The sequence below is a fragment of the Eublepharis macularius genome, chromosome 6 (assembly GCF_028583425.1).
Source record: "Eublepharis macularius isolate TG4126 chromosome 6, MPM_Emac_v1.0, whole genome shotgun sequence".
Taxonomy (NCBI): Eukaryota; Metazoa; Chordata; class Lepidosauria; order Squamata; family Eublepharidae; genus Eublepharis; species Eublepharis macularius.
Genome location: NC_072795.1, coordinates 124,165,603 through 124,182,599, shown reverse-complemented (window position 1 = coordinate 124,182,599; position 16,997 = coordinate 124,165,603). Strand labels below are relative to the sequence as shown.

At 43.3% G+C, this 16,997-nt stretch overlaps 2 protein-coding genes across 4 annotated transcripts in view; both read right to left on the bottom strand.

Annotated features, from left to right (window-relative positions):
* Positions 1-10,142, bottom strand: part of LOC129332325 (dual specificity protein phosphatase 13-like) — a 33,417-nt gene extending 23,275 nt beyond the window's left edge. Inside the window, exon 1 of one of the 3 annotated variants that reach the window (XM_054983364.1) lies at positions 10,012-10,142. Coding sequence is in view for 1 of the 3 variants with exons in the window: in XM_054983362.1 (XP_054839337.1) it covers positions 7,248-7,360 (113 nt within the window). In the remaining 2 variants the exon portion in view is untranslated. Of the gene's footprint in view, positions 1-1,257; positions 1,299-7,247; positions 7,384-10,011 lie in introns of those variants that run through there. The other 2 variants (XM_054983362.1, XM_054983363.1) reach the window with 2 other exon arrangements.
* Positions 10,143-12,206: 2,064 nt separating this feature from the next.
* Positions 12,207-16,997, bottom strand: part of LOC129332089 (dual specificity protein phosphatase 13-like) — a 20,432-nt gene continuing 15,641 nt past the window's right edge. Inside the window, exons 4-5 of the mRNA XM_054982922.1 lie at positions 14,765-14,985; positions 12,207-13,043 (exon numbers count right to left, since the gene is read on the bottom strand). Coding sequence (XP_054838897.1) covers positions 12,793-13,043; positions 14,765-14,985 — 472 coding nt within the window. The 3' untranslated portion in view covers positions 12,207-12,792. The remainder of the gene's footprint in view (positions 13,044-14,764; positions 14,986-16,997) is intronic.

Genomic DNA, 16,997 nt, shown 5'->3' with positions numbered 1-16,997 from the left:
AATCTGGAAAGTACAGGCAGCCTGTCTCTTTAGATAAAAAACGAGCCGCTGCTTGATTTCTTTCTTACAACTTGAATCTTGCTGCCTCTGAATAATTGCTTGAATCCTTAATATTTTAGTCCTATGAATTATATTTACGAGGAGGTTCCGTGCGGCAGCATTTAAAGAATGTGTGTGATTTTAAAGAAATTGGAAGCAATGAAGGCTTGGTATCAAGGGAAAGAGAAATCTGGAAAAGAGAGCCACTGATTGATCACAGCGATAGCAGCATGCCTTCTACCTACTCCAGCCAAGATCACAATAACAGATGCACCCACTAATTACTTGCCTCTAAAAAGCTGCGTCACAAACAGGAGGGTAGAAATTTGACAAAGACCAGAACCAAGGTAGGTGGGGGTCAGTACTGAAGGGAGACTAGGTAGAGTAACAGCCAGAGTGAAAGGATGTGGGCTTTTGGCAGCTACAAAAAGAAAGCCCTACTGATTTATTTACGTATTCCATTTATACCCCACATTTCTCCCTAAGCAGTTTACATTGTTCTCTTCCTCCTACATCTTATCGTTACAACAACCCTGTGAGGTAGGTTAAGCTGAGAGTGTGTAACTGGCCCAAAGTCACCCAGTAAACTTCCACAGCAGAGTGGAGGTTAAAACCTGGGTTTCCCAGATCCTTGTCCGAGACTTTAACCACTACACCACACTGCTTCTCTACTGATCCATTGTAAAAAGAAACTCCACTTTTTAAATCTTGCCTAGAGCCATGATGGACTCCCTGTGCTTTTAACACTCAGGGTGATTTGCACACGAGGTGTTTCTGTCCTGTAATGACATTCTGGAGTAAGTTGTTAAAGTACAGTGCAGTAGTTTTCAGTCTTTCCAGATGCAGGACTTGTTGGAAGAGAAAGACTAACTCTCATTTCTTTTCTAAACCTAAGCCAAGCCTCTGAGAGCCAAGCTACAAGTGACGCCTTATACAGGTTGGACACTTGTCAGCTTCCCTCAAGTTTTGATGGGAAATGTAGGCATCCTGGTTTTACAGCTTGGCTCTCCATTACAGCTGCAAGACCAGGATGCCTACATTTCCCATCAAAACTTGAGGGAAGCAGACATGTGTCCAACCTGTGTCAGGCGTCACTTGTAGCTTGGCTCTGAGTGTAAGTTTTGTTATTTTTCTTCTCTCGCACACACGAGCCCGCAAAGCTCCTGCACCCATCACACTCTTCCCTGCAAACGATGCAACTCTCTAAATGGGACTCACCTTTGATGCTCAGGTAGCAGGATTGGGAACCATTGGACTGCAACCCTGTAACAGGAAATCACATGGCATTGGAGCCAGATGATAGGAAGAGGAGGATCCAGAGTTATGACTTCATAGATGAGAAGGGAAACTTTGCAGTGTGAGCTTGTGCAGAACACTGGAGAACCAACACTGGAGAGGAGGTGGGGGGGCTTTAAAAGGGGGTGTGAGCATGTCAAAATGCTTGGGCTAAAGAAGACGCCTCTCCATTACCGAGTGACTTTGCTGCCCTGCTGATCCTTATAGGGTGCATACAAAAAGATGCATTTCTCTCTACACAAGGGCACTAAGCTGGGTTCTTCTAAAAAGCCCATGTCCTAGCAGCTGGTATAGTAGCCGAAGGTGGGAACTAGGAAGCTGTGGTTCAGAGCCAAGCTACAAGTGATGCCTTACACAGGTTGGACACTTGTCAGCTTCTCTCAAGTTTTGATGGGAAATGTAGGCGTCCTGGTTTTACAGCTTGGCTCTCCATTACAGCTGCAAGACCAGGATGCCTACATTTCCCACCAAAACTTGAGGGAAGCTGACAAGTGTCCAACTTGTGTCAGGCGTCACTTGTAGCTTGGCTCTCATCAGTCTTATAAATCTGACCTGGAACTGCCAAACTTGTTTATGGTTATATTGGAAAACAGATACATCCGTCATGAAAATAATGTGTATTTGGAGAACACGAATGTATTTTTATACTATGGAGACGTTCAGAGGAATCCTTATTGCAATTTGTAAATGATATTCACAAAACTATTGAATTTGAGATAATGTTTGATACATTTAGGATTAATTTACTAAATGTAATTAAGAGAGGAGGCCTTAGTATCTTGGTACCTACTGATTCCAATTCCTTTTAAAATTGTGTGATAGTTTCAATTCTTATTTGCCAAATTCCCAGTTGCTAAGACATAGGAGGAATTACAGAACTAATCCCGATTTCTACAGACAGGCAATATATTCTTACGGAATTATTCTTACAAAACAATTTCAAGCTATGATGATATTCATCCAAGGTAATAAAACAGGCTTTGTAAAAAGCCAAAAATATTGATAGGACATCGCTACTGATTCCTCATAAAAGAGAAGGGAAATGAAGATAATTGGTTATATCTTTAATTTATGGCACAATTTATGATCATATTAGGGGAACTACTATTTATAAATACTGGTATCTTTGGGGTGATATTCCTCCGTGTAGACTGAAATCTACATTCACTTTTAGTCATTCTGTTAGTTCACAGGAAACATAAACTTCTACCTCTTGCAAGATTTGTTGTTTTAGGTGGTGAAGTCTCTCATGGGAATTTTCTTTGTGGGAGTTGTAGCATATGTGATAACTGTTTAAAAATAAGTTCCTTCTACGACTCCTCTAATACTAAGAACGATTCTATCAAGTCCTTCATTAATTGGAATATCCGGAAGGTGATCTATGCAGTAAGATTCCCATTTATTTAATATACATTGAAATAACAAGAAGAGTGATTAGAACAGGAATTTGTAGACATAAAGACTTTATATGAACAAGAAGAGTGCAAAGCTGGTTAAAAATTTTGGACTTTGAATTGCACAGAAAACGAGTTGTGATTCTGGAGTGTGGAAAAATGTTGTCTAAAGATTTCAGTTACATTACCTACCGAAGAAAAGAGACTCACTAGGTCTTAAAGACAGTAATATGTTTTGGCTTATATTAGACTGATTGGAAGTCCATCAAGTAACCTCTGCCCTCAGTCCTTCTATTCAGTGTGTGAACCTGCATGGTTGTTTCTTTCACTTTAAGAAAAAAATTGAGATTTCTAGCACTCAAGGACTAATTACGGTTGGATGATCTCATACACAGGTGTCTCTAGTTTAGCCTCAGTGAACGAACATGCAAAGTTTGGAAATTTTGCTTCATCATCCATTGAAGCACTGTTTGTGAAAGGTTAACTATGTATTTATAGTGAGAGAATTGTAATGCTGATCAGGTGTTTGGATTATTTTATGAAAAAATATAAATATTATTATTTGGTTTGGGTTTCATTCAATCTATTAATAAATTTTATAGATTTCAAGGAATTAGTATAGACTGTGTGGAGCTGTTCTGAAGACTTTGTTTATAGGAAGACACAAATTCTACCACCGGTACGTTATTTATTTAATTTTAATGAACTTAATTTTAGTTTTAAAAAATGTTTTTAATTCTTTGTAAATGTGTATTTACTTTTCAGATGGTACACTGCTTTACCTAATTAGCAGGATACATATGTTTATATAATCATTTTATATGTGTACACACAGATCCCTTGAGAAATTTTCTCCCACAGATGAATGCAATATCTTGCCAATATTTGGTGTTTGGTGGTCAGTTGTGCAATGATTTAGTATGCTGTTATCTGAACTGCTTGGGGAGGTTTTGTTAACGTATTACGTTTCCTATATTTTTATGCTATTTCAAGTGTCATTTATTAAATTTATATCCTCCCTCACTGGTTCATTACCGTTTTTCCTCAACCTTTTAGTTACTTGATCAATCTTGGCTCAGCCAGTTTCTGGCTCTTCCGGGGTCAGAGGGCCATCTACAATACGAGGTTAATATACTGACCATCTGTATGGAAAAGCCAGTTTGGTGTAGTGGTTAAGAGTGTGGGACTCTAATCTGGAGAGCCGGGTTTGCTTCCCCACTCCTCCACTTGAAGCCAGCTGGGTGACCTTGGGACAGTCACAGCTCTCTCAGAGCGCTCTCAGCCTCACCCACCTCACAAGGTGTTTTGTTGTGGGGATAATAATGACATACTTTGTAAACCGTTCTGAGTGGGCATTAAGTTGTCCTGAAGGGCGGTATATAAATCAAATGTTGTTGTTGTTGTTGTTATTATTATTATTAAAATAGCTGAAGAAATTTGTCTGCATTGCTTTGGCCGCAGGAAAGCTCTATCAGTTCTAAGTATCATTATTTAGGATGACTATCTGAGGAGTGTTTGAGCGGCCTAGATTTTGAAATCTCTGGGTCTAGAAACATTTCATTAGCATGATGTTGAGTGTTTTCCCAAGAATGTCTTCAGCATGAAACGTATGCTTTCAACAAGGCTGAAAAGTTCCCACCAAATCCCACTACTCCAAACCTTTGTCTTTTTGTATTGTCGAAGGCTTTCACGGCCAGAGAACGATGGTTGTTGTGGGTTTTCCGGGCTGTATTGCCGTGGTCTTGGCATTGTAGTTCCTGACAGCTGCTGGCGAAACGTCAGGAACTACAATGCCAAGACCAAGGCAATACAGCCCGGAAAACCTACAACAACCATCTTTGTCTTTTTCATCATTTGGTCTCCTTATATGTTACACAAATTCAAGTTTACTTTAGATGAAAACCCAACTTCTCTCTCGCTTACCATTGGTTCATGTGATATGACTGGCCATGTTGGTTCGAAGCATGGATGTGGACTGGAGAATCTCCATTGTGGTAGTCTTTGTGGTTTCAAGTGTTGGGCAAGGTGGGTGATGAACAAGGAGTCTTATGGGCTGGGCACCAATTTCCTGCAGGTTTTGGGCTACTTGAGCACTAGCAGATAAATAAAAGCCCCCCGTGTCCCCAGAAAGGGTGACAATGTTTTGCTACTCTTAGGAGATAGCTGGACATTTCTGGGAGTCAGCTTGAAGGGAAACATAAAGAACTGAATGTGCCAGGAAAAAATGGGATTAAGTTCTAAGATAACTGGTGTTTTTCTGACCTCTCTTTCCATCCCCTTCCTAATCCCAAATACTCCCAGTCAGTGTTTAATTGAGAGATGCAGAAGACCTCAAACCTACCTAAAAACCATTCTCTGATTTGGCCCTCTCTGGCATACCTGAGTAGGCCCCCCCCCTAAAAAAATGCCTTCTGTGCATACCCCTTGTTTATATAAATAATGCATATGTGACTTGTGCTGGAACTGCTGAACAAAAGTTTTTACCTCTCTCTTTTTACCAGGAAATCAACCCTGCACAAAATTATCCCTGAAGCTTCCAGCTGGGGAAACGGGGAACATAAATTTCACAAGAATATCAAGTACTCAAAGCCCATTGTCTCTTACTAAAAATAAACACTGAGATAATATGAGTTGCATGTGTTAAGTATATAGAACACCAGGAAAATGGTACAGTGGTGGGTAATTGTTAGAAACCAGTCTGAGCTTCTTGTTTTTAATCATTTCGTTTCCATTATGTTATACCTGAAGACCATTCCTCCTTTCAAAGGCTAAACAAAAAGTTAATTTCCTCATCTGCACCTTTCATTGGCTGTCACCAGCTCCACAGGGCAGGGGCAGTCTTAGTAATTCTTGTACCCTGAGAAAAAGTCAGAGATTGGGCTCCTCACACCCAATTTACTCCTACTTGGCCCACTCTGAACAAGAATAAACCACCCAATATTCACAGCGTAAAAGTAAAGGTAGTCCTCTGTGCAAGCACTGAGTCATTACTGACCCATGGAGGGACGTCACATCACGACATTTTCTTGGCAGACTTTTTACGGGATGGTTTGCCATTACCTTCCCCAGTCATCTACACTTTACCCCCATGAAACTGGGTACTCATTTTACTGACCTCGGAAAGATGGAAGGCTGAGTCAACCTTGAGATAAACTCAGGTCATAAGCTGAGCTTGGACTGCAGTACTGCAGCTTACCACTCTGTGCCGTGGGTCTCTGGAGCCCCGTGGCGCAGAGTGGTAAGCTGCAGTACTGCAGTCCAAGCTCAGCTCATGACCTGAGTTCGATCCTGGTGGAAACCGGGTTCAGGTAGCCGGCTCAGAGTTGACTCAGAGGAACCACAAGTGACAAAAAGCATAGGTTGGACCCTTGTCAGCTTCCCTCAAGTTTTGGCGGGAAATGTAGGCAGCTCGGCGGAATGTTGGACAAGTGACAGTTGAAAAGTCCATTGGACAGCAGTCGGAGAGCCAAGCTGCAAGACTAGGATGCCTACATTTCCCATCAAAACTTGAGGGAAGCTGACTAGTGTCCAATCTGTGCCTTTTGTCACTTGTAGTTCCACTCTCAGTCTTCCATCCTTCCAAGGTCGGTAAAATGAGTACCCAGTTTCCTGGGGGTAAAGTATAGATGACTGGGGAAGGCAATGGCAAACCACTCCATAACAAAAGTCTGCCAAGAAAACATCATAATGCGACGTCCACCCCATGGGTCAGTAATGATTCAGTGCTTGCAAAGGGGACTACCTTTACCTATTCACAGTGTATGTCCCTGTGACAAAATGCAACCACAGTTTGCATTTTGTCTTTACTTTCCACCACCATTTTCTATCACCCCTCGCTAAACACAGGGCCCTGGGCAATTGCCCAGGCTACCCCATAGGTAAGACCACCCCTGCCACAGAGACTGCTTGATTCAGGCAGCTCCAGGGGTGTTTTAATATCTCATCCCACCCCTGCTCTATTCCCCTTAGTCCTTTTCCCTGACTTTCTCCTCTATTAATTGCTCTATCAACGTCAGCTAGCAACCTTCTGTCTTCCCCATCCTTTTGTCAGAGCCATCAACTCTACCACAAAAACCCTTAGTACACTACTACGATATAGATTTCAGTCCTAAATATTTTGGGACATTCACACAATGTTTTGTTTTTGATGAGAAATATTAAAAGTAGTTTTTAGGCATTCACGAGATACATTCGAATGTCCAAATTCTGGATAAGCACCTGTTCGGAATGCTCAACATTTTTTAAAAGTATATTTCAGCTCAGCAGAAATGTCCCCCTCTTCTGGAGCCCTTAAACATCGCTCTTGTGTTGAGTTTTATCCAGGGGTATGTTATGTGACCCAAACGACAACCACTTGCAATTCTATAGCTGGATCTTTCTGCATGACCATATCAGCAACAAAAAACACAAGATGGCGTGCAGATGCACTTGTTGTTCAACAGCTCACGCAATAAACATTGTAACCACCCAACGAACTCTGCGCATATCAATTTGTAAACAACCTTAAAAAGTACTTGCCTTTGGGGGGGGGGGAGCAGCTCTGTTGACTGTTTTAGATGTTGATGACGCTTCTCCTGTGCTTCCTCTAGGATGGCTGTCACACAGCAGCTTCCCTGCCCCGTTTGCTGCATACAGTTTATTCAAATGCTATTTTTAATTGTGTTAATTATAAACCATGATCTGCGTTCTCCTAGCGGACTTCCAAGCATTTGAGTGAAAGGCAGCTGGGCAGCTATGGAGAGGCGCCCGGAGCCAATAGGATTCTCAGTTAGCATGAATCAGCTTCAACGGAGTCATCGTGGCTTTTGGCACTAGAGACGTTGTCTCTGTTGCCCCAGGTAAAGGTATAGAACAAACAAACAGATAGCAAAGTGTGCGTATTCTAACACTATCGGGATGTGGAACGAGATAATGTGGAACAGGGATCGGGATGTGGAACGAGATAATGCAGTCTTGAGTTTAGTTAGGAACAAAGGCACATGTGCTTCCACCAAACTTTCTCTCGAGAGTACAGTGGGCTCCTAGTTGTGCCATATTATATGGCAAGGAAATGATCTCACAAATCCATTAAGAAACCAGATGCAGATGGTACAAAATACGGCCCTCAAAGAAAGGATGTGATATAGTGACGGCTGAATTTAGAAATAACTTTTCAAGTGTTTTTGAATAGGGGATTGCACACACAGTGTGAAATATAGCTTTTATTCTGGCACTGTCGCTAGCCAGTGAGAGTACAACTCAAAAGAATTGTAAACACCTCTAACTACAAACCTGATAAGGTTTTCTACCTCTCATCTCTAGTTTGGTCCTCTGCTGTGACCTGGATTTATACTGACATCTGCTGGTGAGAGGGAATCATAACATTTTGTCTGTTTTCTCAGCCTTCCCACCAAAGGCTTTGCATTCACTGATAAATTTTATTTAAAGAATGTCCTAATAAAGGGCATTTTAGGAAGCAGCTGTCCATTCAACTTATAGTGAGAATAGGCATTTCTACTACCTTGTGTCTAGTAGAGGAAAAATGATTGCTTAGCAGTTGAGGATAAATTTTACAGTGCATTAAATCGAATGTCTAAATAAATATTTATTTTGTTTACTTCATTTATATTCTATTTTTCTCCCCAATGGGGGCCCAAGGTGGCTTACATAATTCTCAGCCCTTCCATTTTAGGTTAGGGTGAGAGTAGGGTTGCTAGGTGTCCAGTTTTCCAGAGCCAGTTTGGTGTAGTGGTTAAGAGCAGCAGGACTCCAATCCGGAGAACCGGGTTTGATTCCCCACTCCTCCACTTGAAGCCAGCTGGGTGACCTTGGGTCAGTCACCGCTCTCTCAGAGCTCTCTCAGCCCTGCCCACCTCACAAGGTGTTTTATTGTGGGGATAATAATGACATACTTTGTAAACCACTCTGAGTGGGCATTAAGTTGTCCTGAAGGGTGGTGTATAAATCGAATGTTGTTGTTGTTATTGGTGTTGATATCTAAGTGTCAAAAGCCAGTGTGCAGAGGCTTTAGATCAGAACGATCAGTATGACAGGTAGACACATCAGGTGACAGAGAGTCAGATGGTTAACTTAAGTGTCAGGAGACCATGAAGTGAATGACTCAGCTAAACTCATGCATGTATCTGATTGGGTGTCTACATGTATATATAGCTACTATGTACAGTATGGTTGGGGCTTCTTGCAAGTCCAGGTGTAGGCGAAGTACTTTGTCTCTCTGGACTGTAAACTTGTATATATTGCTCTTAATCCACCTATAAATAAATTGTATTATACACCTTTACTAAACAAACAAGGTGTGGACTCTTTGTGGATCCTCCTTAAGCTGGTGCAGTCACGCTTAATACACACCATCCAACAATTGGATAGTCCAGTTTTTTTGTCAGACTGTCTAGAGAAAACAGAGTTAAAAAAACGGACATCTGAACTCCGGGCTGACCAGCCTCTTACGGACCAGGGGAGCGATCGGTCTGCTAGCCCAGCCTGCTGTGCACTGGGGGAGCAATCAGCCCACTCGCCTGACCTGTTGTGCACCCAGGGAGCAGCCCGCCTGACAACCTGGCCTGCTGTTTGCCCAAGGAGTGACTGGTCCACTCACCTGACTGCTTGGCCTGTTGTATGCCTGGGGAGCAGCCGGAGCTGCCTGTCCACCCAGCCTCTTACATACCAGCGATGATGTCACTTCTGGAAGTGACATCATCACACTGGGGCCGGAAGGTATAAATGTAGGTTAAGTGCCAGGGCCCCGTCCTGTTTTTTTTTGGGGGGGGGATGTCATCAGGCAACCCAAGGTGTGAGAGTGACTGGCTCAAGGTCACCAAGCAAGCTTCCCTGGCAGAGTGAGGATTGAACCTGGACTTTCACATCCTGGTCCAATACTCTAACCATTGTACCATGCTTGCTTTTTTTATATAATCAATTCTGAACCTTGCCATGGAATGTGAATTAAAAAACCTACACACTGGGGAATGTTTGTATAAACACGGGGCATCCCCAGGTTTGCACAAAATAAAATTTAAAAAGTTTAGTGGAATTTGAAAAACTGCTAAAACTGTTAAAAAACTAACTTCTTTTTTAATGAAAAAGTTAAAAGATAGAGCAAAAGAAAGAAAGTAAAACAACAAAAACTCAACTACAGAGAGCCAACAATGGTCTACATCAATCTACAAAGTAAAAAAAAAACCAGTAAAAAGCATAATAAGCATATTGTTAACCCATTACAGTTTTTCATCTACAACAAAAACTTCCTCCTTTAGTATAAATCAGCTTGTTGTCTAATTAATACCTTTTTTCTGTATCTCATCATCTTGATATCCAAGATCCTTATTCTTAAAAATCAAAACCACAAATCATTAATTCATTTTTCTTTGTCTCTCGCAGATAGTCCATAAAGGGTTTCCAAACTGCCAAAGTTAACTTCTAAGGGGAAAATCCAAGATTTCTCCACATTGCATCATGAGATCTCAGCCACGATTCTGAGAGAGCCTTAGCAACCTCGTAAAAAAAACAGTTGAACTCAGCAGGAGCGGCTGGAAGGTGCCTCTGCCAGGTGCAATAGTAGGAGGAGCCACTGCAAGGGTAGCAATGAAGGGGGGGCGTGTCCTGACTCACAGACTGCAGGCAGGGGAAGCTCCCTAGTTGTGAGAGCAAGACGAATCACGGTCCCAAGGTTCAGGCACAGATTAGACAACAATCACAGCTCCTAGTCCAAAGGGGGTATTCCAGAGTCAAGTCCACAATAATAGGCCAAGGTCAGAAACAAGGGACTCCGTTCCAAACACAACAGCAAGGTCAGTAGTAAGCAAACGCATTGCTTCCACACAGCCACTCCCTTCTCTGCTGCTTTTAAGCCTCACGCTGCCCAGCCACCTGTGCTGCATCCTGCACCTGCCAGCTGTCTCAGTCCTGCTCCTGCAAAACTCATCATCACTGCTGATGCTGGGTCGGTGCTGTGCTGCTAGCCTGGCACTGCGCCTTCTGGCTTGGAGGGCTTTCCTTGCCCTCCTCTGACGGCGCTCTCGAGGCTCTGGTGATGAGGGGGGAGAGCTGGCTGGTGCCTAACTCCCTGTTGCCAGCCCAGGGCTGGGAAGCTGAGGGACTGATGTGCTGGGACCTGGCTGCGAGTCTATGTCTGAGCCTTCAGAGACTGTCTCCCCCTGCAGTGCCTCTGCCACTGGCGGTGGATCTGGGTCAGGTTCGCTGGCTGCCTTTTCCTCAGAAGAGTCCTCTGCGTCTCTTTGCTCTGCTGGGCTGGGTTGGTCCACAGCAGGGGGGAGGTGGCAAAGAGAGAGTTGCCATCAGATGAGCCAGGCAGGAGGAAGGGGAGGTGGTGAGGAGGAGGAGGAGCCAAAAAAATAAGCGAAAGAGGCAAGGGCAAAAAAGAGAAGGAAAGGGCCACCAGGGAGGCCCAGGGGAAATGAAATAAAAAGATGGGATCACCTGCCCTCACTGCATGGGATCACTCTCCGTGCAACTCTCATGAATCTCTGCTTGTTTATTGTTGTTGGACAGTGGGTCCTGTTTGTTTTTATTCATGTACAGCACCTAGCACAGTATTGGCATTCAAAAAACATGTATTAAGTTATACTGACCGAAACTATTCAAGTGGGAAGGTGTAAAGAATAGGAACTATTCCATGGGTATAAGGTGGCTGTTGGAGTTGGTGGTCACCAGAAAACTTTCTGCTGTGCTGTGGTTAAAAAAGGGTGGTGGTGGTCATGTAGTTTCTTAGCAGTCCACGCCTCCTGACTGTGCTACCACCAGTGAGAGATAGTGTAACAATTTGCTTATTTTTGATACTCACCCTGAAATGATTTGCTGCTTTAAAAACCTTTGCATTTGGACCTTTAGTTCAGCCACTCCTTACGTTACGTTAAACTTTTTACCTCAGGAGGACTCTGGTCACAACCAATGATCCTTTTATTTCCACTCACGCAGAGCTTCAGCTCTTCTCTACTTTACCTCAGCTCATATCTCGTGAACACCTTCCCTGTTTTGTTTGTATGACCTGTATATTGCTGCCTCCCCTTAAAGTTTTCACTGCCATCAAAGGCTTTTTACCTTAGATCTCTTCAGCTTAACTAGTACTAAAAGAAGGCTTTGTTATGGATGGTAGTTTGTCAGAATAGTCAGCAGGTGAGGCTGGTTGTGAGGGGGAAAAGGATATTTTTTTTCCCTAAACAAAAGTAGAATTTATTTATAAGAACGTAAGCATGATGGCTTACATGGGGGTTCTGTCTTACAAGAATGTTACATGCCTTGAGTACTTGTTAAGTGCTGTTGGTTGAATCTTGTGGATCTGTTCCTCTAACGGAGGCTTTTTCCTATACTGGATGGAGCCTTCTCATGAAAGAAGATGTGGAATCCAGTCCCATGTAAACAAGTATTATATATATCCTGAAGCACTATAAATCCCACAACAAAATGCTTATCTCCAACATACAAGAAAAAAATCAGTTGTATCAGTCTCCTAACTTTGGTTTGTTCCATTTTATTTTAATGTTGTAATGAATTTTTTTTTAAAAAAACACCCTCATATTTTATTCACTTATCCAATCACAAAAATTCTTTGCAGACTGAAATCATTTATAGTTCCATTGCAAAACCTGTAGCGGATAATAAATGAACAGAACATCTTTCTTTCCGTTAATATTTCTTGAATGCCCTGGGCATTCTTACAAAAACAAGTTCAATTATACCATGGAAATGTTCTTCAAAAAAAATGATAAGGAGTGAGAAGCAGATTGATACCGTGAATCTATGTTGGATAAAACATTGACTTAATCTGCTCATCTTTACAAAATATTGTACGACACTCCCACTCAGTTATCAGATGATTTCAAGGTTTGTGAAACTGGCAAGTATCCACGTTTGGAAAAGGGACTGCAGTGTTATATCAGGACTGCTATTTCAGACTTCATTTGGGATTAAAATGCTAGGACATCCAACATCAGCTCCATTGTTTGAAAATAGCACAGATATAGGGTTCCTTGTTTTGCTGTTTGAATTACTATTTCATAACCAGGTAATGATACTTAGCCAAGTAGACGACCTCCTTTGATCCATATTACTGTCCCTGTAGTGTTGCATCACAACGATCTCTTTTTGACAGTACTGAGAAACCTTTCCTCTCATCGTTTAATTGAATGTCCAAGACCCGAAGCTGGTTGAGGAACCCCGTGTTCGGGCAGATGCCTCTTTGTGAATCCACTGATCTTAGGGCTTCCACCAGCGTCAGGTTTTCATGGATCATCAAGTATGCCACCACTAAAGTGGCCGAGCGGCTTAACCCCATAGCACAGTGTACAAACACTTTGCCTGCAAAGAAACAACAAAAGAGCAGCACCTGAATGCACACGAAGTATACAAAATACTTGCGTTCTACAGTACCCACACCATTACTACAATAAGGACAAATCCTTGTAGCTAATCCTTCATGGATGCTGTTGAATGCAGCTTCTGGGAACTGCTCATAGATCCTCTCCTTCTGTTGTCACAACTGGAAACCCACTCTAAAATATTGACCCAGCAAATGACGCCTTAGTTATGATCATGGGCATTGATAGGAATACCACCAGGAATTTCTTAAGCAGCAGAATCTCCCTTGACTTACCCCACCTTACATTGTTGTACCAGCCTTGATTCTCTCTTCCTTCTTCATCTTGTCCTATGTTACTGAGTAGCGCTTAGTCTTCACCAGGGCTTTTTTTCTGGGAAAAGAGGTGGGGGGACTCAGTGGGTTGCCCTAGGAGAAAATGGTCACATGACTGGTGGCCCCGCCCCCTGATCTCCAGACAGAGGGGAGTTGAGATTGCCCTCCGCTCCGCTCAGCGGTGCGGAGGGCAATCTAAACTCCCCTCTGTCTGGAGATCAGGGGGCGGGGCCACCAGCCATGTGACCATTTTCAAGAGGTTCCAGAACTCCGTTCCCCCACGTTCCTGCTGAAAAAAAGCCTTCACCTCTTAGCTGTCCTCAATTCTTGCATGAATGGTGGCCACTGGCCCTAACAGAGCCAAGCTACAAGCGACGCCTGACACAGGTTGGACACTTGTCAGCTTCCCTCAAGTTTTGATGGGAAATGTAGGCATCCTGATCTTACAGCTTGGCTCTCCATTTAATTAAAGTTTACAGGACGCCCCCCCCCCACACACACACAGCGGAGGGGAAGGGGGGCGCCTGACAAGAGCCCAACACCTGCACTCCCCTCCCGACTGCATGTTCTCCCTCCCATAGACTGCCACTCTGTAAACTTCTGTAAGCTGCAAGACCAGGATGCCTACATTTCCCATCAAAACTTGAGGGAAGCTGACAAGTGTCCAACCTGTGTCAGGCATCACTTGTAGCTTGGCTCATAGTGCCACCTGGGACATTTCAGATTGGGGAAATGGTGCAGGGGAAAAGGCCTTTCCCCACATGCAACACAACCCCAATATGAATTGGGCTTCTCTCTTATGTATTTATTTATTTATTTATTTATTTATTTATTTATTTATTTATTTATTTATTTATTTATTTATTTTATTCGATGTTTAGTCCGTCTTCCCCGCCAAGCCCTGGCATTCCTATATGCAGGGCTTTTTTTTCTGGGAAAAGAGGTGGCGGAACTCTCAAGAGGGAAATGAGGGAGAAACACATGGGAGTCTTTGAAATAATATTATTTTCACGTGCTATTGCCGAGTATTTTCAAGAGGTGCCAGAACTCCATTCCACCACGTTCCCGCTGAAAAAAAGCCCTGCCTATATGGTACCTTTCCCTTCTGTTGTTAGGAAACTGTTACAGGAAAACCCGTCTTTCTCCTCTCCTCCATTTTATCCTCACAACAACAACAATCTTGTGAGGAAGGTTAGACTAAGACAGTGACTGGCCCAGAGTTGCCCATGGTAGAGTGAGGATTTGAATTGGAGTCTACCAGATCCTAGTCAGACATATGCTTCACTAGCTCTGACCCTAGCTTTGGGGAATCACAACTTCAGTAGCAGCTACGGACACATGCAACAGGCAACTGAAAGCTCCTTGCCTCCTTAATTCTTCCCCTTACCTCCTCCAGTCTTTAAGGCTTTGTGTATGAAATTAGCAGCATCGTGGAAGAAGATGCTTATATCAAAGGAGGTATCATCAAACGCTTGTACCCCATAGTACTCAACCGGCAGGTCCCTGTAATACTGAACCCCAGTGTTGATATTGTATGGCCCATCTGCTGCATTGAGGACGTGGGTGATGCCGAGGTCTTGAAGAATGGTTTTACTTCTAGCTGCCCATCTGTTAAAAGATAATGAAGTTTACATTCAACCGGGAGGTTACACTGAACAGGGATTTTGAAGGAAAAATCGATCCCTTGGGAAGATAGCAACCATGAACATTTACACCACACCCCTCTGCTGTCCTGGTCCAATTCACAACATCTTCTAGTTCTCTTGCTCCTAGGCCCACAGCCTCCTGCCAAGCATCCCACTTCGTCTCATCTCATCACTCCTGTGCCGAGGTATTATGAGGAAAGAGCAAACGAGTCACAATATCTGTTCTCCCTCTTCTGGGTGGATGGCAGGAAGGGTTGCTAGCCTCTAGACGAGGCGTGTAAACCCTCCAGAATTACAAGGGATTTCCAGACTACAGAGATCAGTTCCCTGGGAGGAAATGGCAGCTTCTAACCACCCCATAACAAAAAGTCTGCCAAGAAAATGTCGTGATGCGACGTCCCCCCATGAGTCAGTAATGATTTGGTGTTTGCGCAGGGGACTACCTTTAAAGGTTGGTTTCTATGTTGAGCTGCCTCCCTTCCCCAAACTCCACCCTTTCCAGGCTCCACCCTTTCCAGGCTCCACCCTCAACTCTCCAGGAATTTCCCAACGTGGAGTTGGCAACCCTCTCCAGGAATCCTCCGGCAGTTCAAAGGCCGGGCCGTTAACATTCCTGGTCAGTATTTCCGGCTGTAGTTTAAGACTTGCAGCTTTGATCATGGAGCACCAAGTCCATATTGTTAGGAATAGGTTTTATCAAATGGACAAATATAAGTAATTAGTGGGTGTGATTTACTTTTTATCTAATTTAAGGTTGAATACTATTCAGTTCAGAGGAGTACATGGGGAGGTATATAATATATGTTTCTATTCTGTCCTCCTGGCCTTGGGTTGCTAGCCAAGATTCACAAATTGCCTCCTGGAGATTTTGGGGTGAAGCCTGAGAAGGGACCTCAGTGCCATAAAGCCCACTTTCCAAAGCAGCCATTTCCTCCAAGGAACAGATCCCTCTAATCTGATCAGCTGTAGTTCCAGGAGATCTTCAAGTCCTACCTAGAGGAAGGTGGCCCTACCCTCAGAGACTGGGTCTTTAAAGTGTTTTCAGTACTTGTTTCGCCTCCCATGTTTGCAGGGGTTTCACACTTGCAAGGTAGTCATGTGACGCAGCACCGAACTTTGTCCATGGCATCTCCCTGTGGACATACTGCAAATTTAATTTGGAATCAGCTGCCGAGTCGCGGCTGCCCCAATTAATGTCAGCATGAACGCTTTTGCTTCTCTTTCCCCCCCTCTCCTTTTCATCATTAGTTGATTGGTCAATGCAGATCTAACCACACCCACCCTCCTCTGCATCCCAACCACTTTTTCAGCATTTGGGGGGGCGGGCGTATTTATAAAGGACAGTAACGTTTCAGCATTGTGTGGTAGCACTTAATTTCATAAAGATTTGTTAATGGTAAACATTTTGCTTATATTCACCCCCTTCTTTTTTCCCCACTTGAACTCATTTGTCTGTGCGGATCTAACAACACCCTGTTTGCAGAAGAAGGGGTGGGTTTTCTTGGTCAGACAAAGTGGTAACGTCACAACGTTACAACACATGCTCAATCTTTTTAAAAAGGTGACAAATTTTGAAGCCCATAAAGCCCGCAACTGAACCAGGGCTTCGAATCAGGTATGAAACAAAAGACAAGATGCCAAATTGAAACTGCTGTGGACAGTGTAAAACGTGCAGGTGCAAAGCCGAAGCCATTGTGATCACAGCGACTGCTCAGAAATAGTGCTTTAGACCATAAGAGTGAAAGGGCCCATACCCTCTCATTCCCCTCTGTCATTGTATCTTTAAATTGCGATGCCTACGTTTGATTTTTTTTATACTGGTATTACAGAGATTGTACCATTACAAAGGGTAAAATGTGACTAGAGAGTCCGGGGTGTTGCTTTAAAATTGTATTTATTTTCCTTTCTTTATCCTACTTGTAACCCGCCCCACCCCCCTACCAGTGGTCCAGGATTGTCAGGTGTCAAGACTGC